A 26040-nucleotide genomic window follows, 5' to 3' on the forward strand; every position below is an offset into this window, starting at 1 on the left:
GAAATGTATTTTCCCCCCGAGACATTACCGAAGAAAATGGACAATGGAATGCATTATACAGTCGCAATTGGAAATCGTCGATTTCCCGCCCCGATCATCAACTCGGTGGTTTTCTGCATCCGTTTTGGTTTTTTCTATTTTCTTGGTGTACTTTCGTCATGGCAAATCGACAATACGCCGAGTGCGTATTGTGGCCCGGCTTGGGTCATGGTTAGCCGTCCTGGACTGTTTTGATAGAAAAACAGAACACGAGGACTTTCATTGTTTGCCTCCAATATACTTCTTTTTGTCAATACTTTTTTTTTGGTATGACATGTCTTCTTTCTTACAAGCTCACATCTTGATCTCGGTGCCTTGACACTAGCAACGCAGTTTTCTTGAAGCCCAAGAGGCTAGTTTGTGCATAACCATCGACAGCACTTGGCAGATTTCGCAAGACCTTCAAGATGTTGCTTGGCAACGTCGGCAACGTCGTCACCACGGTCGTTGGCTTGCTGGCCACAACTGGAGTCTCCCAGGCCCAAGCCGTGTGTGGTGATGGCCTTGTCAGTGGAAACGAGGAGTGTGACATGGGAGCACAGAACGGTCAGCCAGGAGTCATTTGCGACACACAATGTCTATGCGTCCGCGGTCTTCAAAATGTCGAACGCGGGAATCAATACTGTCGACCTATGGTCGATGTGACTTTTAGGAAAGCCGACGTCCTTATCGTTACCGATACTCCCCCTGGCCAGGCCACCGAGGCGCTCGGGGAGGTCAAGGCTGCCAGAGCGTGGAATTATTCGAGTAAGTCCGTCTGTGTTTTCTGCCAGCAGACACTTGTCTTTTTTTTGGTAACTAACACTGCCATCCGGCATTAGTAAACTTCATCACCACACAGGCATTCATACCCATGCTTCCCCACGAGATCCAAGTACACAGGGCGGTTATAATCGTTACTGTCCCTGGCAGCCCCCCGGCTGGTGATAAAGAAGGCGTGAATTCATGGAGGCCACACACCATCAACCGCTTTTGGTATCTGTTCCTGTCTCAACGGCGATGGCAGCCGGCAATGACAGGCAACGTAATAATGTTTCTCCATCGACCTACCACTGAGAATACTACACGTGCCCTGAACTTTGTTAGCAAGGTGTGTACAGTACATTCCCAAACACTTGATGAGTTTTTAAGGATACGCTAACAAGTCATCTGTCTACCTCACCTTGTACAGACCATGAGATTTGCCGTCGAGGGCACTGGCACAGGCCTCTGGCTCCAGCCGCCGACCGAAATAAGAAGCGGCACGACTGAAGAAATCAACTTTCTCCAGGTGGACTTTCTCGAACAATGGGGAAACTTTAGCATGCGTTTCACCAACTCATACCCCCCGAGCCCCGGAGTGTGGAGGTACAATTATCGGCTGATAGGGAGGCACCGCCTGCTTGGGGACTTGAGCTCCAACGACCGGTCCAACGTCCGCGGAGTGTTTGGAAGGTTTCCCTCGACGTTTAAACCAATATCCATCACGGACAACTTTCGTCCGACCCAGAATCCACCATACGCCATGACAGTGAGAGGAATAACGGGCTGGCCCACGGTGATTGCTCGCTACGCCGAAGAGATCCCCGACAGCTGCCCTAATGGAGTCATAGACCGTCCTGCGGAGGAGTGTGATGGAACCGGCGGTGGCTGCAACCCCGAATCGTGCTACTGCAGCCAAGGGTACAACTCGACGAGCCAGTCCTGCAACAATACGCCCCAGTGCGGCGATTCCGTGCTGGACCGCGTTAACGGCAGAGAGCAGTGCGATGACGGCCCGAGGAACGGAAGCCCCACCAGCAGCTGCAACAGCCAATGCAAATGCGCATACGGTGAGGCCTACAACCCCCTGACCGATGCCTACTACTGCTGTCCGGCCGGCCAGTACTCGGACGGCATGTGGGACCCGAACTACGGCGGCATCCCTTGCAGGCCGGCCTGTGGCAACGGGGTGGTCGACAGGCCGGCCGAGGAGTGCGACGGTGGCAACGACCCCAATTGTAACTTGGACACGTGCAAGTGCAAATGGGGAACGACGTTCGACCCGGCCACGCAGCAAAACGTCTGCCTGGCCGAGCCGTTTTGCGGAGACTCCCGGGTCACGTTTGAGAGGGGCGAGGAGTGCGAGGGCTCCCAGAACGGCGACTGCGTCGACTGCAAGTGTCTGTACGGGCGGCAGACCAACGCCACGGGCGGCTACACGGGCCTCTGTCTCCCGCGCTGCGGCAACCGCGTGCTCGACGCCGGCGAGGAGTGCGACAACCCGGCCGACCCGCTCTGCGACGCCGCCTCGTGCAGGTGCTTCTACGGCCTGGACCCCTCCACCAACCGCTGCCACGCGGCGCCCTTTTGCGGCGACGGCAGGCTCACCCTGGACGCCGGCGAGCAGTGCGAGGGCTCGCAGGGCGGCACCTGCGTCGACTGCCGGTGTCCGTGGGGCTTCGTCCCGGACGCGCAGGGCAGGCCCTCGGGGACGTGCTACCCCAAGTGCGGCAACCGCGTCGTCGACGACGGGGAGCAGTGCGACGACCCGGCGGACCCCAACTGCGACGCCGCGACTTGCCTCTGCAGGTATGGGCTCGACGAGTCGACCATGCAGTGTCTCGACGCGCCCAGGTGCGGCGACGGCAGGCTGAGCCCCGAGGTCGGGGAGGAGTGCGAGGGCGCCCTGGGCGGACTGTGCGACGAGCAGACGTGTCGCTGTCGCTGGGGCGCCGTTCTGGACGGCCAGGGTCGACCTACGGGGGATTGTCTTCCGGAGCCGGTCACGACGCCCTCGTCATCGTCTGCGTCGCCCACCTCGACGGAAGTTTCGACTAGCGCCGAGGTGTCGGAGAGCTCTTCCGAGACTGCTAGCGCTGAGGCATCCACGACTGCTGTGGAGAGTACTGCGTCGCAGGAGCCTGTCGTTTCTACTACCGAGGCGGCTAGTACCTCGTTTGAGGAGAGCGTGGATCCTGATTTTGCGACTGAATCCTCCATGGTCCCTTCACCGTCCGAGGCGTCTGCATCGCCTACCCCGACCGAGGTTCCGACTAGTGCCGAGGCGTCGGAGAGCTTTACTGAGACTGCCAGCGCTGTGACATCCACGACTGCTCTGGACGGTATTACGTCGGAGGAACCTATCGCTTCTACTACTGAGGCGGCTAGTATTTCTTATGAGGAGAGCGTGGACCCGGATTTCGCGACTGAATCCAGTGCGATCCCTTCATCATCAGCGGTGTCAGCCACCCCGACTGGAGAGCCTGCGCTGCCTGGGTCGTCAGCCACCACCGACGAGCCTGTAATTTCAGAGTCAACGACTGCTTCAACCGAGGGCGCCTCGTCGACAGGCTCGCCGGATGGAGAGTCGGGAAGCACTGCCGAGCCCGCAGCCACAATAACTCCAGGCCCTGAGAGCACTGCTGTAGCGCAGCCTACTGACGCGACTAGCGGTTCTCCAGCTACCGAGGCGTCGGCCAGCCCGGCGCCTGGAGAGAGTGGCTCACCAACAGTCTCTCCATCCGCTGGAGAGGAGGGAAGCAGTTCGGAAGAGACCGCATCTGCTTCGGCTACTGGCGTCGATGGTTCAGACCAAGTGACGGGAGGCAGCGAGACCCCTGCCGCCACGGCCACCGCCTCCCAGTCAGACGGTTCCGCCCAGACGACGGCAGCTTTCCCTACTACCGGAGAAGAAGAGTCCGCAGCCGCTACGCCCGCATCTCCTGCGTCTACCATCAGTGTAGCAGAGTCTACAGCCGTGGAGACGACTGCCGTCGAGACAGGCGTCCCGGCAGACATAACGACTGCGCCGTCAACGGCCCAGGAAACGGCCAGTGGGTCGGCCTCGCCCGCGCCGTCTGATGCAGGGAACGCTCCCGAGGAGACTGCATCTTCGGCGACTGCGAGCGAGTCAGAAGATGGCGAGCAGGCAACGACTGCAGCTTCGGCCTCGGAGGATGCTGCTGTGTCCCCCGGCGACGGGCCAACGTCGGTTGCGGAGGGCAGCCCGGCCCCGACAGACGAAGCAGCTACGCCAGCACCGTCGGCCAGTGCCGGCGCCAGCGAGGCGGCAAGCGACGAGCAAGTTTCAGCTTCGGCGACCACGACTGGCTCGACAGATGGAGCCGAGGTAGCACCCACAGCATCGTTGTCGGCAAGCCCCAGCGGCTCTGCGGAGGATGGCTCGACATCGGCTTCCGAAGCCAGTCCCGGTTCAGGAGACGAGGTAACAGCCACAGAAACAGCCGCAGCTACAAGAACGCCCTCTGCAAGCACCAGTGAGGCCTCGAACAACGAAGAGGGTACTGCCTCGATGACTGCTACTGCTTCAGGAGAAGGCGCCCAGGAAACATCTGTGGCAGCCTCCGCAGACGCTAGTGCTACAGGCGATGGAACAACATCAACCGCCGAGGGCGCATCCGTCTCGAGTGAAGAGGCACAAGCTACAACTACGGCAGAACCTTCAGGCACCGCTAGTGAGGCTGCGAGCGAGGAGCAGGTTACTTCCTCGGCATCCGCAACCGCTTCTGCCGAAGGTCAGGAGACCGCTGCGCCTTCGTCAGGGGATGCTAGCAGTGAGGCAGAAGACGGGCAGATGTCCGCTTCGGCTTCGGCTTCTGCTTCGGTGACTTTGACTAGCCCTACGGACGACACGCCGGTGACGTCTGCTGAGGCAGGCTCGACGCCAGCTTCTGAAACTCCCAGTCAGACGGTGGGTGATGGACAGGCCTCGGCTTCGGCTACTAGTGGTGGTTCGACGGACGAAGAGCAAGCGACGCCTTTGCCAACAATATCGGAGACTGCAGGTGAAACTGCAAGTGCAAGTGGTGACGTTTCTGTATCGCCTACTGCTAGCCAATCTGCAGACGACGAACAGGCAACGGCTTCAGCGACAGCGTCGGAGATTTCAACTGAGACTGCAAATGCAAGTGGCGACGTTTCTGTGTCGCCTACTGCCAGCCAGTCGGATGACGAACAGGTGACGGCTTCGGTGACAGCATCAGAGACTTTAGCTGGTACTGCAAGTGCAAGTGACGACGTTTCTGTGTCGCCTACTACCAGCGAAACCACAGACGATGACCAGGTGACATCTCCAGTGGCAACCGTCGATACCCAGACTGAGACTGCAAGTGATGAGGTTTCTGCCTCGCCCACTGCTAGCCAGTCTATGGACAGTGAGCAGGCAACGGCCTCAGCTTCAGCGTCAGAGACTCCGGCCGAGACTGCAAATACAAGTGGCGACGTTTCTGCCTTGCCTACTGCCACCGAGTCTACAGACAATGAGCAGGTGACATCTCCAGTCACAAGTCTCGATATTCCGGCCGAGACTGCTAGTGTCGATGGTTCAGTTTCAGCTACTACCACCGAATCTACAGACAACGAACAGGTGACGTCCCCGGCCACAACTCTCGATATTCCGACTGACACTGCAAGTGTCGATGGCTCAGCTTCACCTACAGCCAGCGAGTCCGCAGACGGCGAGCCGGGAGCGACATCCCCAGTATCCTCTGAGAATGCAACCGCGACTGCGAGCGGCGACGCTTCTGCTTTGCCAACCGCGGGCGAGCCAACAGACGTCGAACAGGCGACGGCATCTGCCACCGCCTCAGAGGCTGATGCCGAGCCCACGACCGCGGAGGTTTCGGCCTCGGCAACTATCACCGGCTCAGATGCTGCAAGCACAATTACAAGTGATGAGACTCCTACTTTGCCGACTGCAAGCGAGTTGACGGGCGGTGAACAGGCAACGGCATCTGCTACCTCTTCGGGTGCTGCTGTTGAACCCACGGGTGCGGAGGCTTCGGCCTCGGCAACTGCCACTGGCTCTGATACTGCGAGCGCAACTGCAAGTGGTGAGACTCCCGCTTCGCCAACCGCCAGCCAGTCGATAGACGTTGAACCGGCGACGCCATCGGGCATCACGTCAGGGGCTGATGTAGAGCCCACAAGTGTGGATACATCAGTCTCGGCCACTATTACTGGCTCCGATACTGCAAGTGCAACTGCGAGTGGGGATTCTTCTGCTTCACTAACCGCGAGCCAGTCGATGGGAGATGAGTCGGCAACGCCATCACCTATCAGCTCGGATGCCCCCGTCGGCCCCACGGGTGTGGAGGCTTCGGCTTCGGCGACCATCACTGGGTCGACGGGTGACGAGGAGCCAACACCCTCTGCAACAGCATCAGAGACGGGCTCGGTGAGCGCTGGCGTGACCACAGCAGACAACCAGGCTTCTCCTTCGCCGACTCTATCGTCAACTGCCAGCGAGAGTGTGGGTGACGAAGATGCTTCAGCTTCCGCAACGGTTACCAGCTCGGCAAGCGATGAACAAGCAGCGCCATCGGGGACCGCCAGCGTAACCGCATCGGATGAAGAAGTGTCATCCCCCACTCCCTCTCCGGTTACCCCTACTGCCTTTACGGATGATGGGCAAGCAACCCCCTCGCCGACCCCTTCACCAACTGTCAGCGTGACTGAAGACGGTGATCAAGTGTCCGCTTCCGCAACTGCTACCAGCCCGGCGAGCGATGAGCAAGCAACACCACCAGCGACTGCGAGCGCAAGCACACCCGATGACGAATTGCCATCTCCAACTCCGACTCCCAAAACTAGCGGGACTGCAAGTGGCGAAGGGGCTTCCGCTTCACCTACTTTCACTGGCACGGCGAGTGGCGAGCAAGCAACACCATCGGCGAGTGCCAGCGAAAGGATATCGGATGACGGATTGCCATCTCCAACTCCTACTCCCGAAGCCAGCGGGAGTGCAGGTGACGAAGGGGCTTCCGTTTCACCTACTTTCACTGGCACGGCTACTGCCAGCGGGAGCACACCAGATGACGGATCAGCATCTCCACCTCCCATTCCCGACGCTAGCGGAACTACAAGTGACGAAGGGATTTCTGCTTCATTTACCGTGACGGGCACGGCGGGTGACGGGCAAGCAACACCCTCACCAACTCCATCTGCCGCTGTCAGCGAGACTGTAGACGATGAAATTCCAGTGACTTCAGCGGCATCAGCGGACGACGAGCAGGAAACTGCTTCAGCTACTGCTTCAGCTACTGCTTCTGCCATTGCAAGCGAGAGCACAAGCGATGGCACCTTGGTGCTTACACCCCAGTCGACAGAGGCACAGCCGACTCCCTCGGCCAGCACCAGCGATTCACCAGACGACGAACCTGCAGCCTCCATAACCGCCAGCGGAACCACTAGCGACGACCAGCCTGCACCGTCAACAACCCCGAGCGCATCCACGGAAGATGGAATGCCTGCACCCTCATCTGGCGCGACAGAGACCTCCGGTGCTGAGCAGGAACTGCCTTTGCCCACCGCTAGCGCATCTACAGAGGTCGACCAGCTGCCGGGCTCGGTCACTGCCAGCGACGGCACGGCGGCAACCCCCACGACTGCTGTCGACACTGGTCTGGGCTCCTCAGAGGCTGCTAGCGACAGCGCATCCGCGCCTACAAGCTCGGTTGAAGGTGACGGCACCTCCCCTTCGGTGACTCCTAGTGAGGGCACGCCAGCTCCCACGACCGACGCCGATACTAGCCCTGGTCCCTCTGCCGGGACTGCTAGTGATGCTGCGTCCACTGCCACAGGCTCAGCCGAGGCAGGTGGCAGCTCCTCCTCGGAGGCTGTCAGCGAGGGTACTCCGGCTGCCACGACTGCCGAAGTTGAAAATGACGCCTCTTCTGGAATCCCCAGCGGGGGCGTGCCGACTGCTACAATCTCTGCCGATCCTGATCCTAGCTCTACTGCACAAGGCAGCAGCGAGGTCACGCCAGCTCCTGCAACCTCTTTCGAAGGCGGCAGCTCAGGGGCTCCAGCGGCAACTTTGCTCACGCCGTCGAGTGCCGAGGCTTCGCCAAGTGCGGATCCCTCAGGGTCGGGGCTGCCCTCGCAGACCTGGACCACCGAGTCTGCGTCGTCTTGGGCTACAGCTGAGCCCTCGGGTGAACAAGAGGGTACACAGTCTGCTCCCGCCGCCGAGACGTCGCTGAGCAGCCAAGTCCTGTCGAGTGGCAGTGGCACTGATAGCCCCCCTTCGGCAGAGGCCACAACTTCTGTCACGGGGGATATTTCAGTTGAGCCCCCGACAGCTTCTGTCACAGAGACTAGTTCTGAAGCTTCACAAACGGCCGAGGGGTCGACTGGTGGGATCCCCGGAGAGTCCGCCACAGAAACCGCGAGCCCAGGTCCTCAGGAGACCATCGCTACCAACACAGAGGAATCGCAGACCCCAACTGCGGGTCCTTCTGCAGGCCCCTCTGCAAGCGGGACTGCTACTCCAAGTGGCAGCACTCCTGCGGAATCACCCAGCGAAATCGCTGGTAGCACTACGGAGGCACCCGAAGGTGGAGCTGTGTCGACTACAGAGAGTGAGACCGCCGCTGCCTCTACAAGCGAATCAGACGCCAAGGAACCCGACGCTTCTGTTACCGAGTCGCCGGTGAGCGGAGGTGTGAGCGGAGGTGAGAGCGCCTCGGCAGTCGACACGGCCACTGCAGACGAATCCACGCCCGAGCCATCAGCAACCGTAATTTCTACAGCTTCAGAGGGCGCCGTGGAGACTACTAGTGCTTTGCCTGGCTCGTCGGCTGGGGATATCGCCAGCTCAACTACGCAGGAGGCAACCGCCACTCCAGAGGCCTCGGAGAGCCAGACGACAGCCTCTCCGGTGAGCGAGACTGGAAGTGAAACTGTTGGAGAGCCGGCAGGAGAGATTTCCGGCACCATTACCATAACAGACGCACCAGAAGGCACCGCCACCGTTTCTGCGACAGGGACAGCAGATGGCAGTGGTATTCAGGACAGCGGCACGCCCTCGGACCAGAATGGCACACAAACTCCAAGCGGAACTGCCACTAGCACTTCGACAGAGGAGACTGGACCTGCCGATTCCGATGCATCAGCCACGAGCCCCGGGCCATCAAACAGCGGCGAGGAGGCGGCTACCACAGCTACGGCTGAACCTTCACCAACTGAGACTGAAGCCTCGGGAACGTCTGTTGAGCCTTCATCTGCTGAGGGTACTGCCAGTCAGTCTGATGAGCCCGCAGCGGGCGAACCTACTTCGGCTAGCGGCTCCGCAACTGCCGAATCTACTGCCACGCAGACTGATGACTCCCAAGCTGGGGGTACTTCTCTTACCGTTGGTCCAACTACCACCGAGGGTTCTACTTTGCCAGCCGACGAAACTACGGCGGCTACGGTGACCAACGATGCTTCTACCATCACTGAGCCTCCGAGCACCGCAACCACCGCCTCGCCAGGAGAGGAGTCGCTGACCGAACCAACAATATCCGGAACCAGCGGCGTGGTGGCAACCGATGATCCACCTCCCGGATCAAGCGTTACTTCGCCAACAGACGCAGTCTCGACTACTGGACAGACTGGGATCACGCAGACGGACGATCCCTCATCTGCTGAAGAGACTACAACCGCCGAGATTGAAGCGAGCAGCTCTCAGACAGCCGGTCAAACTGGTTCCGAGGAGTCTCCAACAGATCCCTCCAACGAAGTCACCGCATCCTTCACTCAGATCTCATTCACATTTGTCGATGGTCCATCGACCTTTGAGACGCTGACCCGGTCTCTCTCCGCCGAGGCTACCGGTACTGCGCCAGACTCCTCAGCCGAGGGAGCCACTACCACACCAGCGGGCGAAGATGCAAGCTCGCCAGCACAGCCGGTATCCAGGGGCAGCAGCGCAGCCGGACCGGATCCCACAGACGCAGCAAGCGATGCCGAATCGAGCTCTACACCTACGGATACGAGTGTCGCATCAGGAACTGCAGAGGCGGGCATCACCGCCTCCATCCCATCGCCTACGTCAGGGACTGGACTGTCGCCCTCTGATGAAGAGACAGGTGCCGCCTCTGGGACAGGCCCTACCGCCACGGCTGCGAGTGGTTCGCAGACCGAAACGCCAGGCTCAGGGACGGCTAGTCCCACGGAAACATCCACTGTGGAGGAGGCTTCGCCAGAGGTTACGCCGTCTGCTACTGGATCTGAGGGATCAGTCCCGGATGGGAGCACTACGATGGAGGCGTCCGCATCCTCTTCAGATATGCCAAGCCCCACGGCACTGTCAAGTGCTGTTGACTCTGATACCGATGCACCATCAACTGCAGTCGATTCATCATCAACTGCAGTCGATCCATCAAGCCCCGCAGCAGAGGCCTCCACCGCCTCGGCCAGTTCTAATGACCTTTCAACGACAGCTTCCGCTTCGACTACGATCACGCCGGCACCCGACCCAGATAACAACAACAGCCAGCCTGCAGCTACGGGAACCACAGCCGCAGATGCATCAGGTTCTTCGGGAGCAGACCCGTCCGCGACTTCTGGGTCTGATGCGTCTTTTACAACAAACGACAACCAAGGAGCTGAGCCCACTGCAGTCGCACCAACTGATGCGGAAGAGGATGCGTCTTCTCCAACGGCCTCTGCTACCGGAACAGCTGACGAATCTCCCATCTCGCAGACTACACAGGCGAGCAGTGGAGCTACTCAAGTGGCAACGGGAACCGAGGCAAGCAACTCACCTGTTGATCAGGAAACCGCACCAGTGGACTCTGCATCGGCATCGCCAACAACCGATTCAGGCAGTGGACAAGGCAGCTCAGAGGCAATTGCAACAGCAACGGGAGAAAGCAGCGCATCTCCAGGCTCAGCTACAGAGACCGCAGAGGCTTCAACATCAATAACCGGTGCTGTAGAGGCCGGTTCAACAGCTACCCCTGACCCTGCTGCGGAAACCATTCCGACTTCAGGCACAGTCGTGGACCAAACAACCGCAGAGGGCACGGTCGAAAGCAGCACATCCCCAGGTTCGGGTACGGAAACGACAGCGGCTTGGTCCGCGACGCCAGAGGCCTCGACAACCGCTGATACAGAGTCCGGTTCAGCAACCACCTCGGAGTCTGTCGCGGAAACCATTGCAGCCTCAGCCTCGGCTGTGGACCAGACAACTGCACAAGCCACAGTTGAAAGCAACACACCCTCACAAACAGCTACAGAAATGATAACAGCCTCGCCGGAAACCCCTGCGGCCTCAAATACTGCTACTGAAGAGACCGGTACGACGGCTACCTCGGCGACTCCTGCGGAAACCACTTCAAATTCAGCTTCGGATGAGGAGCAAACAACTGCAGGAGGTACCGAAATCAGCATGTTTTCACAAACAGTTGCAGAAACCACAGCAGTCGCATCCGAAGGGACCTCGACAGCTGTTGCTGAGGCCGGTACGACAGCTACCTCGGAGTCTAGCGCGGAAATTACTTCAAATTCAGCTTCGGATGCAGACCAAACAACCGCAGGAGGTACTGGAAGCAGCACGTTTTCACAAATAGCTACAGAAGCGACAGCAGCCTCATCCGAAGGGACCTCGACAGCTGCTGCTGGAGAGGCCGGTACGACAGGTACCTCGGAGTCTAGCGCGGAAAATACTCCAACCACAGCGTCGGACGAAGCCACCGGGCGCACAACAAGCCCTGCCGAAGACGACAATGCGTCGCCAACCACTGCAGCAACAGAAGACGATGGATCTTGGACATTGCCAACACAAACCGGCGCAAACTCACCTGCAGCTCCGGGGGCCACCACAGCTGCCAGTGGAGAAACCAGCGCCTCGACAACCGCGCAAGCCACACCGGCAAGCGACCCATCCCCGCCACCAACCACAGACGCAGGTGCCACAGCAGACGGCAGCGAAGCACCCAGCCCACCAGCAACGGCGCAACCCCCCGCAGACGACGCCGCCACCTCCGCCGCAGCCCCAACCAGCGACGCGGAGACGGGCCCCGCCCCTCCCGCAACAATCCCCCCGACCAACACGGCAGCGGCCACGGAGAAACCCCCGACCAGCCCCGACGGCGCCTCGGCCATCGCCAGCGCGACGTCCACGGACGGCGCACCGAGCGCCACGACGAGCCCGTGGGAGGCGCGCATGCCGCGGTTCCTGGCCACGGCCAGCGGCGGGCGGTTCCAGCGCACGGGCTGCGCGGCCGGCGGCGCCGAGATGGACAACTTTCGCCTCATGGCCCGGGAGGCGGACATGACGCTCGATCGGTGCTCCGAGGTGTGCGGGGACTGGGCGTACAGCGCTGCGCACGATACGTGAGTTTGACTTTTTTTTTCAACTCAGGGGGGAATTGCTTTGGAAAAAAAAGGAGAGGTTTTTGCTGACGCAGGAGTGTTTCTTAGGGATTGCTACTGTTCGATGGGGATTCAGTGGGACGGCGCCGATACACCCTCTGGCGAGACGTGCGAGATACGATGCCCTGGAAACCCGGATCAGGTTTGCGGTGGCGTGGTGGAGGATGCTGGAGCGGGCGGTGGATCGGGGACGGGCACGGGTGATGGAGATGGTGCAGGGTCAGGGGCGGGTGCGGGAAGTGGAACTGGTGGCGGTAGTGGCGCGGAGACTGGCACAGGTGGTTCGGGTACAGAGTCGGGAACTGGTAGTGGTGCTGGTTCCGGTGCTGGTACGGGCACTGATGGATCAGGCACAGGCACAGGCACAGGGTCTGGAACTGACAGCGGTACCGGTGCCGGTACCGGTGGGTCGGATACAGGATCGGGAACTGGGAGCGGGAGTGGTTCTGGCACTGGCACTGGTACTGGTACTGGTACAGACGGCGATAGCGGCACCGGCACTGGAGGTTCGGGCACGGGATCAGGAGACAGTGGAACAGGGACTGGCACCGGTGCCGGTGGATCAGGCTCTGGATCAGGATCAGACACAGGCACAGACACAGGATCTGGCAGCGGATCGGGCAGCGGAACTGACGCTGGCACCGGCGCTGGTGGATCGGGCACGGAAACAGGAGGCTCGGGCTCTGGAGGCAGCGAGGGCACGCCAATCTCGCCACCTGTCAACCAAAGGTTTTCCATCTACCAAAAGATTCTGCAGGATCCAGGCAGCTCGCCAGCTCCCCCTGCGGCTGGCCAAACAACATCGGGACTAACGGCAACCGTTACACCTTCTCCAGGCGGCTCAACCTCCGACTCGTTGGCTGACACTATTGCCACATCAACTCTGGTGACGTCTGTCGGCGGCAACGGCCAGCAGACTGGGGATGCGACCGACCCCTCGTCGCCCACGACGCCTGCAGCTCCTCCTGCCGACAACGGTGGCAACCAACAGCCTGGAAATGAACCAAATACAACTCCCACGACGCTAGCACCTGGCGACAATGGCGGCAACCAACAACCCGGAACCGAACCAAACACAACTCCCATGACGCCAGCTCCTGGCGACAATGGGGGCAATCAACAACCCGGAACCGGGCCCAGCACTGCTGTACCAAACCCCAGTGGAGATGGAGGCGACCAGGAACCAGGTGCTGGACCGACAACTCCCATCACTTCTCCCACTGGAGTACCGCCCGCCAATGGCGGTAATCAGCAACCTGGAAACGCCACTCCCACCGCTGTATCAACCCCAGGTGGTGACGGAGGCGCTCAGGAACCGGGCGGCGAACCAAACACTCCCGTCACCACTTCCGCTGCAGTACCACCTACGGACGGCGGCAACCAGCAGCCTGAAAGCACCGTACCTACCACTACTGTACCAAGCTCCGGTAATGGAGGCGGGCAGGAACCAGACGGCGGACCAAACAACCCCGTTCCTACTACTGCTACTACCGCTGGAGCACCGCCTGCCAACGGTGGCAACCAGCAGCCTGGAAACGCCATTCCCATCACACTCTCAACACAGCTCGGCGGACAACAACCATCAGGGACTGGGTTTGACGAGTCGGCATTACCTGTGGCTCCTACTCCCACAGGAAGCGGCCAGCCTCCCGATGGCGGACAAACCAGCCCCCCGTCGAATACCACTCCAGGCAGCCCTGCACCCCCGGCGACTGTTCCTGGTGGAATTGCCACAAACGGGCCGGCACCTCGGCCTGAAGAAGGTGTTGACGAGCCTATCGCTGTTGACCCTGACAACTCGTTGCCGACTGCAGCAGTGACCACTAGCATACCACCCGCCCGCGATGGCTGGCCTTCGGGCGTTGTAGGAACCGGCGACGAATTCAGCCTCAGCAGGTTCCTGACCTCGACATACACCGTCAAGCCATCCACCAGCTGGCCCAGCAGCGCCCAGCCGTCCGAGGCATGGGCCGGCACTGCCGAGCCCTCCAACGCCTCGACCGCCGCCCCATCCGTCCCCAACAGCGGGGCGCAGACCGCCCCGACGGCCATGGCCACCCAGACGGTGCCGGTGGTCCGCACTGTCTACGTCATCATGATCAAGTACGTCTGCGGCAACTGTGCGGGCGAGACCGTGTACGTCCCGAGCTGCGGCGGCAGGCCCTGCAAGGAGGGCGAGCGGCCGACGGCCTGGACGCCGGTGCGCTGCGGTGCTGGCGGGGTCGACTGCACCGGGCTCGAGACCTTTAGGCCCGAGACTTGTGGTGTGCCGGAGGAGAAGCCGGAGTACTGTCGCGATGCGGGCTCGAAGCATCCCGTCGTGGAGCAGAGGCCGTGCGAGGGTGACGGGTGCCGGGATGGTGATGTGCAGTACGTACCGGCGGAGCAGGACGGGGCTCATCCTGGTGGCTCAGATGGCTCAGGTGGTTCCCAAGACGGAACAGGAGCTGGTGGTGAGGGAGCAAAAGATGGTGGTCCATCTGCCGGCAGTCCCGACTCGGACTCTGATCCGGGAGCAGGCCCTTCAGGACCCGATGATACTGGAGCTGGAGAAGGTGAAGAAGGAGAAAACATGCCAGATGACGGCCAGGCAGGAGAATCGCCAGAGGATGGTCTGGACGATTATGATCCAGAAGAAAATGCTGGCTCGAATGAGGATGACGGCACGGACGCAAGTGGCAGGGATGACGTCTACCCGTACCCCAAGACGGCATCGGCGCATGCTATTGTTACGCCACGTCGTTCTGTTGTGCTTTTGGCCATCGCCGTGGTGATGTTTGGCCAGGCGTTGTGACCACGATACCCCTGCACATCATTTTCTTTCTTTTGTTGATTTCTTTTTTTCTTGGTATAAACGTCTCAGAAAACCTCTCCTTTGTCAGACAATCGTCTTGTTAATGATTTTGGCTCTGCTACATTATATGTAATTTTCCTAATCCAGAATGAAAAGATCTATTTTTCCACATTGCCATATTTTATGTGCTCCCAGTGATAGGTCGGGACCAGAATGCACCAGGTAGCAAGCTTGCAAGGTAGCCCCGGGTTCCTGCCGGTGACAACGGCACAACCAGCGGAGGTGTTGGTCTCTCGCCGTTTGTCTCCCTGCCCAGAAAAATCGAATAAATAAAAACCGTATCTGCCAGCCAAACGAAATAGTCATAACGACATTGACTACGTCTCTTGTGGTTTCCCGTTGCTACCCCGCGCCGCAGAGTAAAACATCAGCTTAAACTTCAGTCATTCGCAACCCTAAAACTCCCGTAGGGCTGCAGCTTTGGGAACGACAGGCCCTGTCAATTAAAAGCTTAGCTGCCATGACCCCACTATTGACGCGCTTCAACCTCGCGTGGACCCGCGTCGCCGAGCGCCCTTGCCACCTTCACCGACCAACAAGATCCGATTCATCAGCTTCGCCATCCCGAGGGGCACCAATTCCAATACATTCATGCCAAAAGCGCCTGGAGGAAATGTCTAGCGGCGACGACTCCCCGTCGGCCGCCTCGTTCTGCACCGCAAGCGAGGTGCCCGACCGCGAACAGAACGCGAACACGACGGCGCAGACCAGCCCGTCGCAATGCCACGACGCGCCCGCCAAGAGGACGAGACATGCCGGTGCCGGCGCTGCTAGAGCACATGCGCCGCCCGCCATGACAGGAAAAGAAGGATACCGCGACGCAAAGCTTCTCCCGCGCGAGCTGCGCGACCAGTGCAAGATTTACCTCGAGGAGAGGATGTGTAAGGCACTTTGTTCTCCGCCGCTCATGGCTTCCGCTCACATGACGGATCCCGACCCTGACATCTCCCCATTTTCTTCTCTTGCAGATCTCCCCGCCATGCAGATGCTGAGCAGCACGCTGCTAGCCGGCGGCCACCGCGCCAATCCCACCGCGGCCTTCATCCCGCCGCATCCGCACCTCGCCTTTCTCGCCAGCCTCGCCATCCACCCCAAGTTCACCAACCGGCCCACGACCTCGGACGGGCAGGCCATCGGCTCGCGGGCCATGCAGTACCTGCAGGCGCTGCAGAGGACCGTCGGCCCCGTCAACGCCAACCTGGCTGCGGCGTTTGACTTTGAGCCCTGGCGCAAGCGCCTGCGCCGCGGCGCCGCCGCGTCGGCCGACTTGGACCTGAGCGACGACGAGGACCTCCTCCGGGGACAGTTTGTGGAGGGCTACGTCGTCTTCGCCAAGGCCGAGAGCTTTTGGAAGCTGGTCGGCTGGGCGTTCAACTGCAGCGCGCTGCACCCGGAGCGCTGGAGGTACTGGAGGGTGTGGTTGGAGTTTTTGGTGGACGTGCTGGAGAGGGATTATGAGGAGAGGCAGAGGTTGGATGAGGGGGCGGGCGGCGAGCCGGGCAGCGAGCTGGGCAGCGAGGCAAGCAATTCGGATGATGCCAGGGGTACCCAATGGCGCGAGGGTTCCCTGCTGTTCCGGTACATGTGCAGCACAGACCGCAGGTCTGGCGAGCTCAACAGGTCCACGATCAAAGGGATGCTGAGGGCCATCTTTGCGGATGGAACCGAGTCCTCCGTCAGGGAGTTCCCGGAGCTGTTTGCGGATGAGGCAAAACCCAAGCCAACGGCAGGCGCCAAGAGGAAGAGGGGCCTCAGCACAACTTTGGATCTCGAGAGGGAGCAGTACGGTGACTATCTCGACGAGGATGGATACAGCTCGTCCGGGTCACAGCCAGCCTCTCCTAGTGGAAGACAGGTGAAACGAATGCGTGGTGGGAAAGCAAAGCCCGCGGGTCCGGTGGAGGATCCGCCTCCGAGTGAGCACCTATTGGAGTCTGTGGGCTTGCGCCTGCGCCTTTTTGAACTGGTAAGTCTCGCTCGCTTTGCCAACATCCTCAACAGCGGAGATCTAATCATCCAAAACAGCTCGGCGTAGCGATTAGAGATCACTCGGGCCGTGAAGAAGGCCTCCAGGACCTGTACAGCGATTTTTGCTTCACCCTACGATCACTCCACCTAGACACATTCGCCGCCTTTATCGCGCCACACGGCACTGGCCTCCCGCTCGACTCGCTCGTCACGGTGATCCGCGAGACGATGGAGCACTTCCAACCCAAAACCGCCCCGAAGCCGTCCAGGGTCGACAAGGCGGCGGCCGAGGGCGGGTTCCTCACCATGGCCCTGATGGAAAAGTGCTACCTCCCGACCGTGGCCTCGGGCGGCGTCGACAACAACGCCCGCTACTCGCTCCTCGTCGAGGCCCTGCTGCGCATCCTGTGGCAGGCCGGCCAGGCGCCCTACACGCCGGAGCTGGACGACGCCGTCCGCGCGGGCGTCGCGGCGCGGAACGATTGCAAGGGGGGCAGGGGCGCCCGCGCCAAGGAGTCGACGAGGGATGATGCTGCTCGTCGCGTGCTGGTCGAATCGGGAGATCGGCTCGAGATGCTGGTGGATATCATCCACGACGAGGGCCAGCGGATGGATTGCGAGGAAGACCAGCAAGGTACATTGCATTAGCATGTTGCGGACCTCTGTTTTCGCTTGACCTTTTTTTTGCGTCTTTTTCTGCATGATGTTTGCTTTTGCTTCTCAACCTCTCGGCTGCTTCCCTTGCGCCCCCAGCGTCATTGTTTGATGAAAAGGTGCAACGAACGGCTAACTGGGAACAGAGGTCCAATGCCTTTTCACATTCTAAGGTCCCACAGTCAGGTGACTTTTGAGGTGACGGGCCACAGACCGCAATATCACGGCTTGCGGGACGTCGAGATGATGGATGATATTGATACCCGGAGATGGTCCAGTCATGCGCTTTTTGCCGCTCATGGGCTGGGTGGATGTTGTTTTGCCGAGTAACAGTCTCGGCTTAGAGTTCTAATGTTATGGCCACCACTGGCCCCTTATCAGTTCGGATGTTTAGGTTTGGCAAGGATGCTCTATATGATCTTGCTAGTGTCCAGGACGCTCTTTTGGAATGGCTTGGCGGAAAGGCGCAAGCATGAGGACTGTTTTATGGCCTAATCGTGTTAATGAATGAATATACCCCTACATGATGATAGTACCTGCCGAGCCTTTCTTTTCTTCATTATGTGTCCCAAAATTATCGTCTGCTCCTGTTGTTACAATAACTGTACAAGTACTAATGGCACGTCTCCTCTGGTGAGCTCTCATTCTCATCTCTTGCGCGTAGACGAAGGGTTCCACGCCTCGGGCTGCCAGCCTTCACTGGGTCCGCCCCTTGCTTTGGCCCACGGGTCTGTTGCCGGTGCCTGCGATGGCAACGGTTGCTGCTTCTGCTCCTGTTGTTGCTGGTCTGCAGCAATACCCTCATCCTGATGCTGCTGCTGCTGCTGCTGCTCTTCAGCTACGAACCCGCCACCACCCGCTGGAAGACTCTGCGCGCCATGGCGGCCGGCCGTCGCGGACGGCGGATCCAGGACGCTCGGCTTGGCCTTCCACCTGGCGTCGGCCTCGGCGGCCAAGAGCTTCATCCGCTGCTGCCGGACTAGGTCCTGCTGCTGCTCCTCGATGGACGGCGGGTGCTCCCTCATGTGCCGCAGCCACTGGCTCCACTGCGGGCTGACCTTGACGTCGCCATAGTGCGTCGACGAGGGGAACTTGACGATGCGCCGCCAGCGCGAGATGGGGCCGTCGCCGCGCACGTCGCGGAATTCCCAAAACGTGTTGCCTTGGAGGTCAAGGCCTGAGGTGAGGAGGTGGTTGGTGGTTTGTGGGTCAGCGAAAAGAAAGGTTATTTTGTGGTTTGGGGAAGGGTACAAGGCATGCAGGGAAAGGGGGATAAGGGAGTGAGAGAAAAGGGCGTCTCACCGACGAGGAATCGCTTTCGCCATGGGAAACGAAGGGCTTTCCATTTGTACCAGGCTTGGCGGATTGGTGATAAACTTGGTGGTTGCATTGATATCTTTGGTGGTTTCGGGGCTTTGACACGTGTGTAATGTTTTGTGAATGTAATATGCCTTGAAAAAACGTTGTTAATTGATGAGAACGTGAAGCCTATTACACTCACTCAAAGTCGAATCGTCTGAAGCGTTTTCTCGTCATCGACATGGGTTCCCGACCCTAACCCGCAACCCGCTTTTTGGTTTGTTAAATGCCATTCGAACTCCCTGGAATTTCGAAATGGAATTACCATTACAACCCCAGCCACAGCATTTCGCGAGGCCTGCTCCACCCACGTCATTTTGAGGCTGATGATTGGATGATGGCGAAACATCCCAGGGATGATGGCAGGATGCGCAGTGAATTAGGTGCCATTCGAACCATGTGTTTGAAGGTCCGTCCTGGTAGCAAACCGTCGGCCCAAAATCGTTGGCGGCCCCAAAAGGCGCAAGATCGAGCAGCCGCCCCATGGAACAAACCGCCGTGGAACCTGTTTCTTTTCTTTCAATATTTCCTTGATCCGGCATCCCATAATTCACTGGCTTAGTGCAGAGTTTTTTCTTATTAATTTACTTTTCCCGCCTCTCGATGCTAACGCGTCCCATCCGATATACCAAAACACTCGCCCATCCGTGCCCGAAAGCGCCGGACCGAGCCTAAGCGCCCAGCCCAATCTCTTCTCACAGTCTCACTGCCCGGCTTTTTGGGGGCGGCCCCTCCCTGGACCCTCGCTCCCTCTTAAACTTGATTCATGCCGCCAGCCCTACCTCTACCTGACCTTGGCACCTTTCATGTCACTTTCTACAACCACATCATCGCCGACAGTAGCTTTGGATTTTACGGGCGCAAGAAGCGACTCGAAGAGACAATTTGACCTCCTAATTGAAATTGTCAAACCTACATAAGGATTGAGAATCCAAGTGCGATTTTGATCGACCAAACTGTATACGCAGGCATCCACAATGGCGTCGGTTACGTCACTGGACAAGGACCTGCGCAAGATGCGCCTCGACAAATACACCCCAGGCGCTGCTAAAGAAGTCCGGGAATGGATTGAGTCGACCTTGGGCCGTAGTCTACCCGCCGGCGACCTTCTAGAAGCACTCAAAGATGGCGTTGCGCTTTGCAAGTAAGCAGAGACAGACCGACACTCCAACCGTTGGAGCCTGTCTTACTTTGGTGGCCGATGGAGAAGACTAACTCTTTTACGCCCATCCCAGTCTCGTCAACCTTGCCCTCCCGCCACCGGGTATCAAGTTCAAGACCTCGTCGATGCCGTTCGTACAGATGGAAAACATCTCACACTTTCTTCGCGCCTGCCAACAACCCCCACTTAACCTCCAGCAACATGACATGTTCTTGACCGTCGACCTTTACGAAGCCAAAGATCCCGCCCAGGTCCTGCAGTGCCTGGGTGCGTTTAGCCGCGCCGCCAACGCTGCCAACCCATCCGCCTTCCCCACCGCCATCGGTCGCTCCCGCGCAGGTAGCATCTTGAGCCCGCAGTCGACCGGCCCCGTCCCCCTGCGCGGCAGGGGTGCTTCGAATGCCAGCAACGGCTCCTCAGTCTACGGCACCGGCAACCGACCTACCCTCACGGCAACCAGGACGGGAGACTCTGGGTCCGGCAGGTGGAGCCCGACCAAGTCCCCGACCTCGACTAGCAGCTGGAGCAGGCGAGAGCACGAAGGCTCGACATCGCCGGCATGGAACATCGCCCAGTACGGGTACATGGGTGGGGCGAGCCAGGGTAACCTCGGCATAGCGTTCGGCGGCAGGCGGCAGATCACGAGCGCGGGACCGCACGTGCCAAACCTGGCCGAGAAGGAGCGGATGCGGAAGCTGCGCGAGGCGGAGGCGGAGCAGCAGCGGGTGCAGATGGAAGAGGAGGAGCGGCGGCGCAAGGCAGACCTCGAGGCCGAGGAGCAGCGGGCCAGGCTAGAGGAGGAGAAGAGGTGGGAGGAGGAGACCCGGAGGCAACGCGACGAAGAGGCACGCCGGGCGGAGGATGAGAAGCGCAAGTGGGAGGAGGAGGAGCGGCAATGGAGGCTGGCGGACGAGAAGAGGCGGAAGGAGGAGGAAGAGGCCGAGAGGCGGCTGGCGGACGAGCGGTCGCGGTCCCGTAGCAAGAGCGACGCGCGGCTCAGGGGCCAATTCCTCAGCCAGTACCAGGCCGAGCAGGGAATCAAGCCCCAGCGCACGGGCGAGCCGGGAGAGGAGTACAGGTCGCGCATCGAGCAGCTCGAGAAGGAGCTGGAGCGTGCTCGCCAGAGGGAGCAGGAGTACGAGCGTGAGCGGCAGGGACGGCCGCTGCCGCAACCTTCCGCCGAGTCGTCGTCCAAGTCGAGGACGCGCTCGCGCAGCCGGCCGGCGGCCCAAGCACGTGCGCCAAGCCGCCAGGATTCGTGGTCTAGGGACGAGCGCGAAGTCCTCCGCACGGCGTGGGACCGGGAGCAGAAGATGAAACCGTCGCCGCTAGGCAAGCCGCAAAACGCCCCTACGCCAAGGCCGCTCCCAGATCCGGCAACGGCAGCCGCCGCGAAGCCGGAGCCACCCCCACCAAACAAGCTTAGGAAGCAGCGGACTGGTGAGCCGATCAAGCAGCACCGCACCGGCGAGCAGCAGCAGCAGCAGCAGCCACCGCAGCAAGTCAAGTCCCACCGGACAGGAGAGCAAAAAGTCCCTCCGCCGAAGCCGATGAAGCCTCAGACCACGGGCGGGTCGTCTAGGCCACTTCCCGACCCCAAGGCCTACTCAAACCGGACGGACCAGTTCCTGTCGAGCAACCCTGCACCGGCGGCTCAGCCAACGCAGCCGACCTACTCGCGCGAGCTGGGCGCCACGGCCGAGCGCGACGGCGAGGACCGCCGCCGGCAGCAGGCGCAGCAGCGCACCAAAGCGGGTGGCTGGGCGTCCAAGTCGCTCCTGGAGCGCGAGATGGAGATGGAGCGCCAGCGGCAAAAGGAGTGGGAGGAGGCGCAAGAGGAGACGGCCAAGGCGAAGAGGCCCGCCGACGGTGCCGTAGACGGCATCGGTGGCGGTGTCGGCGGCAGGTGGGACGTCGGGCAGTGGTCCGGCTACACGGGCGGCGATAGCCAGAACCGCGGACAGCAGGGCATCGGGGCCGGAAGGAGACAGATTGTTGGCCCGAGGCCGTTGCCGGGCAGGTGAGGATGGATGGAAAGTGTTCGGTGGAGGGGGTATTTTTTGTATTTTGTGCAGGTTTGACGAGTTTGTGATGAGTGTTGTGTTTATTTGTCTTTCTACGGCATGATTCACGCTTCTTGCTTGTTACCCCATGTTTGCCTTTACTCCCTTTAATAGAAAGCAAAGACTAGGTTTGGAAGTTCGCCTAGTTCTGTTGATTCTATAGATGACTGTGAAGAGATCGAGTGGTGATACGTCGACGATACTGGATTCCAGGGCGGTGGTCGCAGCATAATGAGTTTTTGATAAAAGAAACGGCCACAAGGAACTCCAACGCCTAAAATGGTACCTTGCAGTGTCTCCAAGCACTTGATTTCTTAAACCTAAATAAAAAAGTAAGGGTCCATGAACTCTGTTCTCTACTTCAAACTCTAGTGCATTAGGTTTAACTAATCAACATGGTATTTCAGCGGCTCTGTGCTTTCTCAAGACGTCGTCAATAATACCCTTCTGGCAGGTATAGGAGTTAGGTGGAACTGTACGCATGCATCCTCAACGTTGTGTGTCGTTTGGTTTCAGTAGATCCGAAGTCAAGATCGAAAAATCTTGGGTGACTGGGATGTTTGTCCACATTTGTCTATGCATTGATTTCGAATGACATTCCTTGCATGCCTTGATAATTACTTTGTACAGGTAATCTACTGTAGCGTCCGCATTCGGTTTGTTGGGTATTCTTGTCTCACTTGGCATTATCCGAGGCGCCAAGTCCTGAGCTTGTGTGAGACATTGGATTTCGTCCATTGACTCGAGGATGCTGCCAGGGTTAGGGTCCACCAGCCTTGATTCTGGGTCCAGCTCAATCAATCTGATGTCACTTCCTTCAAGGTCCATCCGGACATTTAGTCGTCGCGTACCTAACCTAAGGAAAGTTGTATACAAACCGGAGCTTGGAAGCCCAAAACGAACAATTCACCAACTCCGACGGCCCTGCGCCCTTCTCCACAAGGCTTGAGGCTTGCATGGAGTCACCCCTCACTCAACAACCTCGACCCGAGGCCTTCCAACAAAAGGTCGTTCGGCTGTACGAGACTCTATTCCAGGTGTGTTTCGATATGTTCTTATCTTTGCGACGCCGTGTCGCGAGACCTTCAGTCCTGCCTCGAAGCAGTGGCGAGCTGCTGACTGACCCGTCACTTTGCAGGTTAGCATGACATCTTGCCCTCCTCCATTCGAACGATAGAGAATACCACACCACCCTCTGTTGTCATCGTTCCGTCCAGCGCCTGGCTGTCGGCTCCGAATATTCCACTCACACTGAGATACAAAACCCCCAGGATGAAGATGAGGAGGGATTGGCCCAGACGGAGGGCTTCTGGCAAGAGTTCTTCCTCTTGAGGCCGGACAGGACGTCGCTGCGTAGGATACTCGACGAGCTGGGTCCCGAGGAGCTGCTGGAACGCGAGGATGAAACCAGGGAGCTCTTTGCACGAGCCATCGCGGCCATGAAGAGGGGCTCCAAGGGTATTGCGGACATTCACGCGCTCGAGGTGCGTTTTGTGGATTTTCTTTCTACCTCAGATTCAGGGCTGTCATTACATGACTTTTGCCCCGTGGTTTTGGGACCAATCCACTGACGAGAAGGGAGGTTGTTGTGTGCTAGACTCTCTGCACCTTCTTTATAGCGGTGGTTGCCAAAAAGTACACGAACCCTACGTCCGACATTATAGATGTTCTGGCGGGGCTTGACCAGGCAGACCAGGTGTTTTCTGATTTTGTCGGTGCATTGGAGGGGTTGATTCGCGCCGGGAAGGACAGTATGTTTGCCCTCTAATCTGACGGGTGTCCTATCCTCGCGACGCTATGGAACGTCGGGACTGACAGCATGCGCAGTGGACACCAGGGGCGCGGCTATTGATCTGGCTTTGGCCGTCACATCCGGCGCATACCAAACCAGTCTCTTGACCTACTTTATTCAGAGGGACCTTTTCCCAGCAGTGATGAAGGTATGTGAACCCCTCACCGCTGCGGTTTGCATGCAACCTTAATTCCAAAGCTAACATAGAGATTCAGTACATACACGACATAGAAAAACCAGCCGACGTCGTTGGGCCTTTCTGTCTTGTGGGCCTCCTGGCCAACTACAACAAGTTTGAGTTCCAGAACCCATATCAGCTGAGACTTAATGATTTTGTCAATGAAGCCACGATCCAAAAGATCCTGCGAGGGGTGGGGAACAGCTGTCAGCTGTTGCGGGATCAGTACACAGATATACAAGAAGATCACCCGGAAGGATGGTCCTTATCGTACGCCTTTAGCATGATAGGATTGGGAGCGATAACGTCAGGAAGTAAACCCCCACCAAAACCGACGTATGACGCCGAGACCGCAAAGAAGATGTTTGCTGCATTGTAAGTCACACTTCGTGAAGCTTCGACTAGAAGGAGTTTGAGTGCTGACGCCCTTCCGCCTCATGTAGACCAGGAGAACGAGCAGCTATGTTGCTTGCCACTTATGACTTTGCTCACGCCAACAAGCTTTTCTGCTTCAATTTGGTCACACTCCCGGCAGAGACCAAAGGCGAGGAGACGCCGTTTGCGAGCTTCACTTCCCTGACATCATACCTCCTCCAGCATGCACACCTCACGGAACGTGCAACCGTATACAGCCACCTGAATCTGATGGTTTTCCGCCTGCTTATCGAGGATCCAACGCTTTGCAAGCGCATGTGCAGCGAGGATAAGGATGCTCAGATCACCGTACGGCTATGCCGGCAGCGACAACCGCACCTCCCTCTTGTACGAGGCGAGAGATCGGCCGCAGCTGCGGTCATGGACACCATGGTCGACGGCATCAACCACAACCTGAGGCGGCGGCTTGATTCGGCGCTGTACGCTCTGCTGTTGGGGATCCTGCTCCGCGTCATCAGCCACATGTCACGGACGAGGACCCGCCTACAGTATCACTGGTCGGAGCTGTTCAGGTCGCTACTTTCCCTGGTGCGGTTCCTGACAACATACGCCGCCGACCTCAAGGGGCTGACGCACGTCGACACCATATTGGACCACGTGGTCAACCTGCTCGCCCTCGGACTGAGCAGCGGAGAGGCCTTCCTCCCAAGCCCGGCTGCTTACGACGATCTCTTCTACAAGATTGTCGAGTCTGGCGACATGCTCGTCAAATTTAGAGACACGTACGGTCTGTCGAAGCGCTCGGGCAACAGTATTGACACGCTCGTGGACGTTGGTGAGCACTACAAGAGGCTCCTGGCGGAAAACGGAGGGGGCAGTGGAGCCAACAACCGGGTGACGAGCATGCAGGTCACAGAGGTGATCAAGCAAGGTTACGAGTCGCTAAGCATCCAGGCCAAGGAAGGTCTGGACAGCTGGGAGAGGTACAGAGAGGCGGACGAGAGGAGGTTGTTGAAAAAGGTGGCTAGGACGGTTGTGGCCGATGTGAGTGCCAAGGTTGGGTAAAGGAGTAGACGTGCGTGCGTATGCACCCATGCATGGCATTTGCTTTACAGTGGCTCATTTTTTTGCTACAAGTCTCGACAGCGGCTATGAAATACTATCATATTGTAATGACTCTTCATACTGCTGCTGCGGCCGGTTATGTTTAGAATAAGAATTATAAATGGATGTTGTTTTTTAGTAATCAACTACGTGCGGGTGATACTTAACGGTGTGGGAGTCTGTGCATGACCAAATATGGCTAGCAAGTCATGGGAACCGAACCACAATCGGTCAGGGACATGGACATCCTTCTAGGCGGCTTTTTAGGGTTGTCTGCTGAGGTGAATCGGAGAAAAAGAAAAGAAAAAAAAAACACTTTTAAAGATCAAACCAAAGAACTGTTTGACTGTTTGCTGATTGAATCGAAAT

General features: G+C 58.8%; 5 protein-coding genes across 5 annotated transcripts; 4 read left to right on the top strand and 1 right to left on the bottom strand.

The window, feature by feature from the left end:
* Positions 1 to 446: 446 nt before the first annotated feature.
* On the top strand, positions 447 to 14956 carry MGG_14712 (uncharacterized protein; the record flags this gene model as incomplete). Its single annotated transcript, XM_003718854.1, has 5 exons — positions 447 to 786; positions 861 to 1129; positions 1211 to 4657; positions 4727 to 12123; positions 12211 to 14956. 5 exons carry the CDS (start codon positions 447 to 449, stop codon positions 14954 to 14956), a joined length of 14199 nt encoding a protein of 4732 aa, XP_003718902.1.
* A 529-nt stretch (positions 14957 to 15485) lies between these two features.
* Positions 15486 to 18182, top strand: MGG_00208 (uncharacterized protein). Its single transcript, XM_003718855.1, has 3 exons — positions 15486 to 15897; positions 15985 to 16982; positions 17042 to 18182. The coding sequence occupies exons 1-3, from the start codon at positions 15630 to 15632 to the stop codon at positions 17630 to 17632; spliced, it is 1857 nt and encodes a 618-aa protein (XP_003718903.1). The 5' UTR covers positions 15486 to 15629; the 3' UTR covers positions 17633 to 18182.
* On the bottom strand, positions 18067 to 19214 carry MGG_00207 (uncharacterized protein). The gene is made up of 2 exons (XM_003718856.1): positions 18941 to 19214; positions 18067 to 18815 (listed from the first exon to the last, which is right to left on the bottom strand). Exons 1-2 carry the CDS (start codon positions 19026 to 19028, stop codon positions 18286 to 18288), a joined length of 618 nt encoding a protein of 205 aa, XP_003718904.1. The 5' UTR covers positions 19029 to 19214; the 3' UTR covers positions 18067 to 18285.
* A 191-nt stretch (positions 19215 to 19405) lies between these two features.
* MGG_14713 (uncharacterized protein) lies at positions 19406 to 22574 on the top strand. Its single transcript, XM_003718857.1, has 2 exons — positions 19406 to 20141; positions 20233 to 22574. Exons 1-2 carry the CDS (start codon positions 19975 to 19977, stop codon positions 22181 to 22183), a joined length of 2118 nt encoding a protein of 705 aa, XP_003718905.1. The 5' UTR covers positions 19406 to 19974; the 3' UTR covers positions 22184 to 22574.
* Positions 22575 to 23013: 439 nt separating this feature from the next.
* MGG_14714 (uncharacterized protein) lies at positions 23014 to 25828 on the top strand. The gene is made up of 6 exons (XM_003718858.1): positions 23014 to 23259; positions 23494 to 23706; positions 23820 to 23973; positions 24050 to 24162; positions 24230 to 24567; positions 24636 to 25828. The coding sequence occupies exons 1-6, from the start codon at positions 23179 to 23181 to the stop codon at positions 25630 to 25632; spliced, it is 1896 nt and encodes a 631-aa protein (XP_003718906.1). The 5' UTR covers positions 23014 to 23178; the 3' UTR covers positions 25633 to 25828.
* Positions 25829 to 26040: the final 212 nt, after the last annotated feature.

Source organism: Pyricularia oryzae, chromosome 5 (assembly GCF_000002495.2).
Source record: "Pyricularia oryzae 70-15 chromosome 5, whole genome shotgun sequence".
Classification (NCBI taxonomy): Eukaryota; Fungi; Ascomycota; class Sordariomycetes; order Magnaporthales; family Pyriculariaceae; genus Pyricularia; species Pyricularia oryzae.

Coding starts and splice junctions, on each gene's coding strand:
- MGG_00208 (XM_003718855.1), top strand. CDS start 15,630: ATGTCTAGCGGCGACGACTCCCCGTCGGCCGCCTCGTTCTGCACCGCA. Junction 15,898..15,984: donor TTACCTCGAGGAGAGGATGT/GTAAGGCACTTT, acceptor CTTCTCTTGCAG/ATCTCCCCGCCATGCAGATG. Junction 16,983..17,041: donor GCCTGCGCCTTTTTGAACTG/GTAAGTCTCGCT, acceptor CATCCAAAACAG/CTCGGCGTAGCGATTAGAGA.
- MGG_00207 (XM_003718856.1), bottom strand. CDS start 19,028: ATGCAACCACCAAGTTTATCACCAATCCGCCAAGCCTGGTACAAATGG. Junction 18,816..18,940: donor GCGAAAGCGATTCCTCGTCG/GTGAGACGCCCT, acceptor TCCTCACCTCAG/GCCTTGACCTCCAAGGCAAC.
- MGG_14713 (XM_003718857.1), top strand. CDS start 19,975: ATGGCGTCGGTTACGTCACTGGACAAGGACCTGCGCAAGATGCGCCTC. Junction 20,142..20,232: donor GATGGCGTTGCGCTTTGCAA/GTAAGCAGAGAC, acceptor CGCCCATCCCAG/TCTCGTCAACCTTGCCCTCC.
- MGG_14714 (XM_003718858.1), top strand. CDS start 23,179: ATGGAGTCACCCCTCACTCAACAACCTCGACCCGAGGCCTTCCAACAA. Junction 23,260..23,493: donor TGTACGAGACTCTATTCCAG/GTGTGTTTCGAT, acceptor CAAAACCCCCAG/GATGAAGATGAGGAGGGATT. Junction 24,568..24,635: donor AAGAAGATGTTTGCTGCATT/GTAAGTCACACT, acceptor CGCCTCATGTAG/ACCAGGAGAACGAGCAGCTA.